The following is a 9,278-nucleotide window of genomic DNA, read 5'->3' on the forward strand; positions in this document are numbered from 1 at the left end:
TTAAGGACTAAAGAAGGCAAAATAGAAGTGGCATGTCTGCTCTTCTAGGGACAAGTCCTCTTTCCAGCCATCACCTTTCCTGTTCTACCCTCAGAAAAGAGTGGGCAGCCAGCAAGCTTGTGGCTTGCTGCTGCCTGTGCTAGTGAACTGAGAGGGAAGGGCCAAGGCACAGGGCCAAGTGGCTCTTTGCAGTCATACTTTTCCCTGGGGCCATGGCAGAGTCCAGTCCTCCCCAGGCTGACTGAAGGGGGAAGGATAACCTTATTTCTTCTTTTCTTCACTCTTCAGTGAGCCAAAGCCTGTCAGTAAGCAGTGGGGAGTATCTTGGAGACATCTTTGCTGGGTATCAAGGTGGGACAGGAAAATAATGGGGTCACTGAGATGTCATGTGAGAGTGTGGGCTGCCTGCAGGCTGGATGGATGTGTCTGTGGGGAGACCTGGTGACACCTTGGCTTGTGGCCAAAGTGCAGGTATTTGCAGCTCTATGGTGGTTTCCAGGCCTGGGAACCTCAAGTGTGTCCTCAGAAGTAGGTCTCAGTAGGAAATTACTTCTTCTGCTATGCTGGGGAGGTGGAAGATTATTTTTCTGATCTCTAGGCAACAGATTCATTGGAAACTGAAGACAATGATGCTCCATAGTATTTCCTGCCACAGGACTGTTTGAGCCAACATATTTCTGTGTCTTTTGGCTTCTGGTGCACCTGCAGTCCTGCTGAATCAGCAGGAGCTATGGCATTGAAGGCTTGGGACCCTTGCAGAGACCCCCTCTGAAGGAGTCTTCCAGATATTTGCATTAGCAGTGTTCACAAGATCTCCTGGGGTTTAAGAAAAATCAGCTGCTGTAGCTGACAGGGGTTCCTCGTCTCTGTTTCTCTGATGTTACAAGCCCTGGTTGGGCAAGACATGTGGTGTTAGTTGTCCAGAGGGAAGACATGGCTGTGTCCTTCCAAACAGCTGCCATCCCCTCTCAGGCCTGCTTTCACCTCCAGCCTGTCTGGTCTGAATGATGCTTTTTCATTATTGCTACCCATGAGAGGCTGTGTCAGATCAAGAGCAGCTGCTCAGGGTGTTATTTCTGCAGAGGGCAAAGAAAGCAAAAGCTGGGTGGGTCTGGGAGGAAGGCAGAGGACCGGTGGAGCGGGCACAGGGGCACTGGCACGGCAGCACACTCACCCAGGGCTGAGGGCAGCATCCCTAAGGGCTTGCACCAACACAGTCTTGCCTTGCCAATGTTTACTCTACTTGAGTAAATGTTTGATTTTAGCAACATGACTGCAATGTGTGAGCTGTAATTCGATGGGAGGAGGCAGCTATGTGCAGGGGGAGCTGCTAATGCCACAGGAATGCCACACTTCCTTGGGATAAGGAAAGATGGCACCCAGGGCCCTTGGGGACAGCACAGCTTGTTCTTCCTCCTCAGCCCTGCTGTCATCTTGTGCCTGGGCACCAAGACCCAGAGCAGAGTTGTCTTGCTCTGGGCCCCTGTGGTCAAAATGGGTGTGGTTTCTCAGGGAAATTGGGCAATGTGGTTGTTGTGTGGCAAGACTCCCACCCAAGGCTGCTGGAGGACCATGAAACGCCCTTGGGCTGCTGCTGCTTGCCTCCTGCCAGGCTGAGTGAAATGGGAGGGGGGCACCCAGTCCAGTTTAGGAATGGCTTTTATTCATGTTTCCAACACAACCTGAGATCTTTCTGTGTGCACTGCGTGGTGGCCATCAGGATGACAGGAGGAAGAGTGTCCCTTCAGGAGAGCCATGGCAAGGGCAAGGAGGAGAGGAACTGTCCCTCACCCATGGATATCAGTGATGCACATGTGGTTGCTAAAATGCTGCCCACGCTCCAGTTAAACCAGCAGGCACCAGTGCCTTCTCCTGATCTTGCTCACCATGGCAGGGATGAGAAGATGCAACACCACCAAGCATTCACAACTCTGTTGGCTAGGCTTTGCCCCCCTGGGCTGATAGCAAAGTACCTGCTTGGATGCTTAAACCTCCAGCTGTGATGTCACCTTGCCAGACACAGCTCACAGGCTCTCAACAGCCCCAAGGAGTGGGTGGCCCCATTACTCAGGAGTGTGGAGCCAGGGTGAAGCTCTCACTAAACCTCCAAAGAACAACCATATGAGGCACTCAGTATTAACATGTTTTATTTTCCCAGCGGCCACCTTTCTCAGCCCTCAGTCTTCATGCTGGTAGCCAGGGGACTTAACCAAGGAGATGAGATGGAGAACTGGAGGAGTTTAGGAGATGCAGGTTGTAGATCCGGCCTCAGATTTATTCAACTCCCTTCATAAACTCCAGGAACTCTGCCAAGGGGAAGACATTGGAGACGAGGGCTGTGAGGTGGAACTGAAGTGACCTGGCAGCTGCCAAGTATGGTTTTGGGAGCTTTCCCTAGCCCTGTCTTCTATTGCATCCCCCTGATGGGCAGGAGGCCAAGGGGGAACGGCTACTGCTCCTCTGAATGTGGCGAGGACAACTTGTGACTCCAGCTGGAAATGTCACTGGAGCCCAGAGTCACCCTCAGTTGCCACCCAAATGTCGAAGGTGAGTGCCCAGGGAGGGGTACAGCCACTGGCTCAGCTCAGAAGTGGTTTGGGTGTCATTTCAGCAGCAGTGCATTCAAACATACAGCCCTCCAGAGATGGCGCTTTGTGTGTAGGGGACAGGAAGGGGTGGGCAGGTCGCTGGTGAAAAGCAGCACTGCTTCAGTGCAAGCTGACTTTCCCAGCATGGGCACAGATAAGGCAGCCCTTGCTACCACTTCACAAGCACAAGATGCCCCCCCATCTCTGTGCAAACACCAGCTGTGGTCAGATGCATTGCCCAGTGCCTCCTGCATGAGTACATGCCCATTCAGGAAGCTAACCAAGAGCATAGGAGCTGCCCAAGAGATGCTCAAAGGCTTGCAGCCAAACTGCACACAAGGGGAAGTCCTACCATCATAGTCAATCCTGCCATCATTGTTTTTATCCCCATCTTTCATCAGTTCTTCTATGTCATCCTCTGTGATGGTCTCCCCTGTTGCCTGCAGCATGATCTTCAGCTCCTCGAGGTCAATGTAGCCATCGGCGTTTCTGGACAAGGACAGAAGAGCTCAGGAGCAGGTCGACATGCTGGGGAAGGGAAGCCAGGATGGTTGCACTGCTCCCACCACCCCACCATGCTGTGGTCACAGCTCTTACTTATCAAACATCCTGAAGAGATCTGAGAGTTCCTCTTCGGTTTTTCCTTTGCTGTCATCTTTCATACACCGGACCATCATAACCAGGAACTCATCAAAGTCTACAGTGCCACTGCCTGGAGGCAGAACAAGCACCATCAGTTGATGCTGCAGTGGCTGGAAGGGGCAATGTCAGGTGAGAGATGACACTTCCCTTCAGTAACCAAAGCCCAGAACTCAGCAGCAGCCCTGTACCAAGAGGCAGTTTTCAGGATGCTGGAGTGCCTAAGGCCCTGCACTGACTTCATCATTGAATGGTTAACCTTTGCAGTCATTGTGCCTTGGCAAAAAGAACCAAAAGTCCTACTGGAAGCACCGAGGAATGAAAAATCCTGCTGGGGAGATATCTGCCTGTCTCACCTGGGTGTTAAATTCTGCAGAAGGCAGGTACTCAAGCAGCACAGTTTTGCAGCAGCAGGTGGTAAGTGTTGTTTTCTGTGACACAGCACTTTTCCTGTTTTCCTGATGTTTAACTGCTTTGGAGTTGGCAGTTGCTACGTTCAGCCTACGTTTGGGGTTTTAAATGGGTCTGTGCAATCTCACAGTACCCCCCCCCTGCAATTAGTTCAAGCAGTCTGATCATTATAGGAAGAGTAATTTCTGTAGTTTATCTTTGCTAGGAAATGTCCTAAAGGAACCATGCTGAAGTTCGGTGGGTGTTTAGTGTCCTTCAGAATCACAGCACTGCAGATTGCTCCCCATAGATTGTGACAATCTCCAGCATGGATCATACCAGTGCTGCAGACATGCTGAGCACTCCCAACCCACACCATGCCACTCATGCCTGTGGACATGGGGAGGGTGCTTGAGAGAGTGTCAGAACCCCAAATTTCTTACCATCCTCATCCACTTCGTCTATCATCTCCTGCAGCTCCTCAGGAGTGGGGTTCTGCCCCAGCATCCGCATCACCTTCCCCAGCTCCTTGGTGCTGATGCAGCCATCCTCTGCCCCCAGCACAAAGATGTCAAAGGCAGCCTTGAACTCTGGGGAGAGAGGGAAGAAGAGATGAGGGGGGAAGGTCTTGCACTGCACCTTGATTCCAGGGCAAGGGGGCTTGTCCAAGGTACAGTCTCCCCTGCCCGTGCATCCCAGCACTGCCTGGCTTGGCATAGTGGAGACATAACCACAGGAACTGTCTTGTTTGGAATGCTGATGGATCAGAGTCTCTGGGTCGAGTTCTACTTAGGCCAGTCTGGCCAAAGCAATTTTTGGGATCTAATTGCTGAGGCAGGCTTGACTGCTGGCAGGGGAACTTGTCTTTAGGCTGTGTTGTCAGGTTGAAGATGCACCTACCATTTTTTTGCTCTTCTGTCAGCTGCTCAACCTGTAAGGAAAACACAGTGACCAAGTAATTTTTCTTCATCAATATCACTAATTATCAAAGGGATGTGATTTTTGTTCAACAGTCTTTGCAAAGGACAATAGTCACCCCTGTGGGCTATGGTATATATGACCAATGGGGTTCTGACACCACAACCTTTTGAAGACTTGCCCTTGAAAGAAATTATTCCCAATTCCTTTGAGGTGAGCATAATTTCTCTAGAGCAGCAGCAGCAGCTGATACATGGCAGAATTAGCCTTTGGACAAGCAGAGGAGACCAACTAGGAAAAGCATTTGTCTCTGTTGGCTGTTTGGGGATGATTTCTTACTGCTGGCAGGTTTCACAGCAGGATGGACACAATGATCTCGAAGGTCTCTCCCAACCTGGTTACTCCTATTCTATTCCACTTTGATGGCTGCACTGCTGAGGGCTGGCTACATGTAGGCTGAGGCCAGGTCAGAGGTAGGATGTGCTGAAGAGCTCCCTGGGGACTGAGAGGCAGACAAGACCATCCCTGGTACCTGTTTTTCCAGGTATAGATTCAGGAGACTCTCTGCACTATCCAGAGCATTAAGAGGTGGTCTTCTATCCGAGTGAAATAAAGGTTCCTGCCTCTGACAGGAGCTGCTATTCCCTTTAGCCTGTTTTGGGTATCTTCTGGAAGAAATGGACCATGGAGCTTTAAGTGTTAGCCAAAAAGGGCTGGCAGATTGTTCCCAAACCCTAATTAATGCCCCACAAATGATCATTGAGAGCTTATTATTTAGCATAATTAATGAAATTAATGAAGATTATGAAATTAATGAAATTCATTAATGCAGGGAGCAAAGAGGAATGCATCAGCTCTGTGTTGTACCTCTTTAAGTGCTTAGCTAAAACTGCTGACCACACCACCGTGTCCTGCTGCCCCTTCAGCAACACCCCTGCAAACACTGACTTTTCCTTCCCATGCTGGTCAAGAGCCTCTCTGGTTTCAGACAGATATGACTCACTGCCAGGACTACTTCTAGCCCATGCAGAGAGTGCCTAACCACACTGATGTCTCCTTACTACCACCTCCAGTAAGCAGCTCCCAACAACCATCCCCACCACATTTTGGTTGGGGCAGAACCCTGCAACCCAGGATGTGGCACCCTGGGTTTGAGCAAAGGCTGATAGTTTTTTTGTCCCAAAGAGTAATGGTTTTGCAAAAGCTATCTGCAAATCCCTCCCCCTTACAGCAGGAGGCAGGGAAAATACTTTTTCTCAGTGGGACAGAGCACATGGGCAGCAGGCAGAGAGCCTTATCCCACTCCCCATGCACCAGGAGGTGAAGACTCTCACATCAGAAAGCACTAAGGATGCCAGCAGGATTGCTATTGCAGGAGGAAACCCCAACCCACTGAGGCCCTGGCACTGCTGAAGGCAGGCAGGCAGCTGCCAGCCCGTCGTGGCTATTGTTTTGGCAGATCAAGAGGAGCCACAACACTCCCTCTGCTGAGGGCCACAGCCACCGTCCTGCGGCTCCAGTAACATGACCCTCTTGGCGTGTTTGCTATTTATAAGCTCGGGTGAGAGAGGTGCTGGAGATCAAGATGAGCTCCCCAATTGTTCCCAGGCTTTGGTATTTATCCTTGTAGCCCTTTATCTGGACACTTGTCCCTGGCACTGTTCTTAGCACCACTTAACAGAGCCTAAAAATGTACCCAAAATAGCTTTGTGTTTGCACACCCTTATCTAGGCATGAGTGGGCAAGATGAAAAGGCACTGGGTTCTCTGGCTGCATGTAGGGAATCTGGCAGAGACATAATATTAATATATGCCAGCAGCAGGCAGAAAAAAATAAAATACTCAGTTTTGAGGCTTCTTTGACTACTGTACTGGGAGATGTAGAGCTGTGCTGTATGTAAATGAAATGCACTGCATCTGCAGAGTGGCACTCAGATCACAGAGCTGTCTCCTGAGCTGGTTATAATGCACTCTGCAGCTGGAAGAACCTGCCCCTGCAGTGAGATGGAGGGAAAAGAGGAATAAAGCTGTGAGCAGCACCCATGTGCAACGTGGGAAGGAAAGCACTAAGCTCACAGCACTGCACAGCAGCTAGGCTAATGACACATCTGCTGTGTTTTGTTTTTACCAGCTCTCCTCTTCATCCTGTGTTTCCATTTGACAACAAGCAAGGGAAGGCCTTGATTATGTTTTTCTCAGGTAAAGATTTTCTTATGGTTAAAATCTTTGGGGAACAGACCCACCAAAAAAAAAATGTTTCTCTCAGCTGTGCTTGGCTTGGATTTGTGTTGCCTCTGTAGAAGTGCTGGCAGTTAATGCCCAGGACTTGAGCCTCACATTTACCAACACGTCCCCACCTTCAAACCAGCAGCAAACTCCTCATGGGAGTCCATCTAGGTTTTGGTGTGGCCCATTTCCCTGGTCAAGGGCCCTGTGTTTGGGGTAAGGTTTGGGTTGTTCTCTGTTGCTGACATTCCTTTTCCTCAGCTAAATTCCTCCATGGTCCAACTCCACTAAAACCCACAGGCTTTGGATGGGGATGACCTACATCTGTGGATATTTGCCCATTTCTGGGGCAGAGATTTGGAGAGAACCTGTGGGTGGGGAGTGCTTTCTTTTCAGGGCTTTCTGCCCCTGCTGCCAGCACGCTGCCCCAGCTGACAGACATTGCTGGCTGTGGGTATCACCAGATCACAAAGCACTGCAGCCTTTCTCCTTAGGTATGGGCACAGCAAATAAGGAAAGGACTTGTGCCTTGACTCCCAGGGAACTTAGTTAATTAAAAAGCTTAATTAAACATGGACTCTGATTTTACAGGTCACATTTTTCTCCCTTTTTGAGGTGTTGGCTGGAGCACTCAGAGCAGTGTTGTCTAGCCTCTCCTGAGCCTTTTCACACTATTGGGAGCAGCACTAGGGGAGTTCCACTTCACAAGGTCCAGGGCTGACTGAAGGATAGGAGACGTGCAAGCATTTCCATTTTTTAGTTCAATTACATACCAAGCACTAACATTCTTCCCCCTAAAAACTCTTGGAATTCAAATAGGATGTGTATAATGCAATTTTTGTGCCCTTGCTTAAAACCAAACCTGATCAATGTGATCTATTTAAAAACAAACCACACCAAAAAAAAAAATCCCAGAAGAAAACCAAAAAACCTCCACAAAAACCTCTTAACTCCAGATATGGAGAGGCTACAATAGACATCCCCACAATCTAGAATCTATTTTCATCCTCATTCCACTTGCTCTCACTGTTGTCTACATTACAAAACAATACAGTGTTCTTGTTACAGACCAAATAGGTTGGGTTTGCACAGCGAGCTGTGCAGCTGTGTAAGTTAAAATAGCCATCAGGATGCTCTGCATTCCCCCAGAGCATAGCTCACATTCTGCATCTCAGCAGAGATGATATCAGGAGAGGCAAAGCAGAGGAAACTGATTGGAAATGACTGAGAAAAGCCAAGGGATTTCTCTTTTTAAATCTCCCAGGCAATTACTCAGCTAAGGAAGGGGGGAAAAAGAGCCAGGGCAGAATTCCCAAGCAATAGAAAGAAGAGGACAAGGTCTAACCCATATAATAATGCTTATTCGATGGGAAATGGTCTCTGCTTTATCTGGGCTAAAACCTGGAGCAACCTCTTATTCTTCCAAGGTTCTGTTGAGATCTGTAACTTCATCTGCAGGTCCTCTCCCTGCATGATGGCAGGGAGCCAGGGGAGCAATTGCAAATAGTTCAGCAGCACAGTTGAGAGTTTCACACTTCCAAGAGAGGTGTGAAACTTTCAGGGCCACCCCTGGGAAAGGTCTGGGTGCTGGATGCTGATGTTGACTGGAAGTTGCCATCCTACAAGAATTTCTTATTTGAGTTTTTCAGAGCTTCAGCGAAATTGCTCTAAAATCCACCCCCAAACCCTTTAACGCCCCCAACCAAAGCCAAGCCCCAAAGGGAGGCACTTACCGCTGCCTTATAAATGTCATCCATGGCTGGAGAGGGTGGGCGCCGGGCCGGGGGACGTCACGGTCACACTCTGCCAGGGCTGCCCCGGGGAGCACGGCTGATATAGGGACTGCCCGCCCCGGGGGATGTGACCGGCCCACCGGCAGCCCCACACGCCCATCCCTGGCCCATCCCCGCAGGAATGCCTCCCCTGCGTGCCTTGGGACTGGGACGCTGCCGAGCCCAAGGCTGGCACGTCCGGGGCCAGCCCCGCTTTGGGGCAGCTGGAGGTTTCCTTGTAACTTCGATACGGGAAGGCTTTGACAGGACCCTTATTGATAGATTGCAGTACCTGACTGCCCTGGCTGGCTGCGTGCCGCCGCGTCACCTCCACCTCCTGCCTGTTCCACCCGCCCTGGGAGCTACGTTAGAAAGATTATACCGTGCCTAATTAAACCGGGTAATACGGGAAAGTCACGCCTCCCAAAATAGCCCGCTCCGGCGGCAAATGTCGCCCTGGGGGGTGCTGGGGGCTCCCTGTCCCCTCTGCTGGCTGTCCCCAAACCCATGGAGGGCACGCAGTGGGGACTGACACCCTTGAAGAGGCCAGCGCTGTGTGTGTGGATGAGGATGCAGGCCCAGGACCACGGAGAGGAGAAGTGTGGAGACAGATGGAGCTTTGCCTTGTCTCCTGCATTTAGCTGAGGCTGCACAATGGGGTGGAGGGCTAGAGTGGCTCTCAGTTCTGCTTGATTTCAGGATAATGCCTGGTACTTTAGGAAACCAGGACTCACTTCACCCAAGCA

General features: G+C 50.4%; 1 protein-coding gene across 1 annotated transcript; it reads right to left on the reverse strand.

The window, feature by feature from the left end:
- Positions 1-2,130: 2,130 nt before the first annotated feature.
- Positions 2,131-8,608, reverse strand: TNNC1 (troponin C1, slow skeletal and cardiac type). The gene is made up of 6 exons (XM_009906280.2): positions 8,494-8,608; positions 4,518-4,548; positions 4,061-4,207; positions 3,186-3,300; positions 2,941-3,077; positions 2,131-2,306 (listed from the first exon to the last, which is right to left on the reverse strand). The coding sequence occupies exons 1-6, from the start codon at positions 8,515-8,517 to the stop codon at positions 2,275-2,277; spliced, it is 486 nt and encodes a 161-aa protein (XP_009904582.1). The 5' UTR covers positions 8,518-8,608; the 3' UTR covers positions 2,131-2,274.
- Positions 8,609-9,278: the final 670 nt, after the last annotated feature.

Source organism: Dryobates pubescens, chromosome 1, assembly GCF_014839835.1.
Source record: "Dryobates pubescens isolate bDryPub1 chromosome 1, bDryPub1.pri, whole genome shotgun sequence".
NCBI classification, from domain to species: Eukaryota; Metazoa; Chordata; class Aves; order Piciformes; family Picidae; genus Dryobates; species Dryobates pubescens.

Coding starts and splice junctions, on each gene's coding strand:
- TNNC1 (XM_009906280.2), bottom strand. CDS start 8,517: ATGGATGACATTTATAAGGCAGCG. Junction 4,208..4,517: donor GACAGAAGAGCAAAAAAATG/GTAGGTGCATCT, acceptor CTCTCTCCCCAG/AGTTCAAGGCTGCCTTTGAC. Junction 2,307..2,940: donor TGGCAGGATTGACTATGATG/GTAGGACTTCCC, acceptor TCCCCTTGGCAG/AGTTCCTGGAGTTTATGAAG.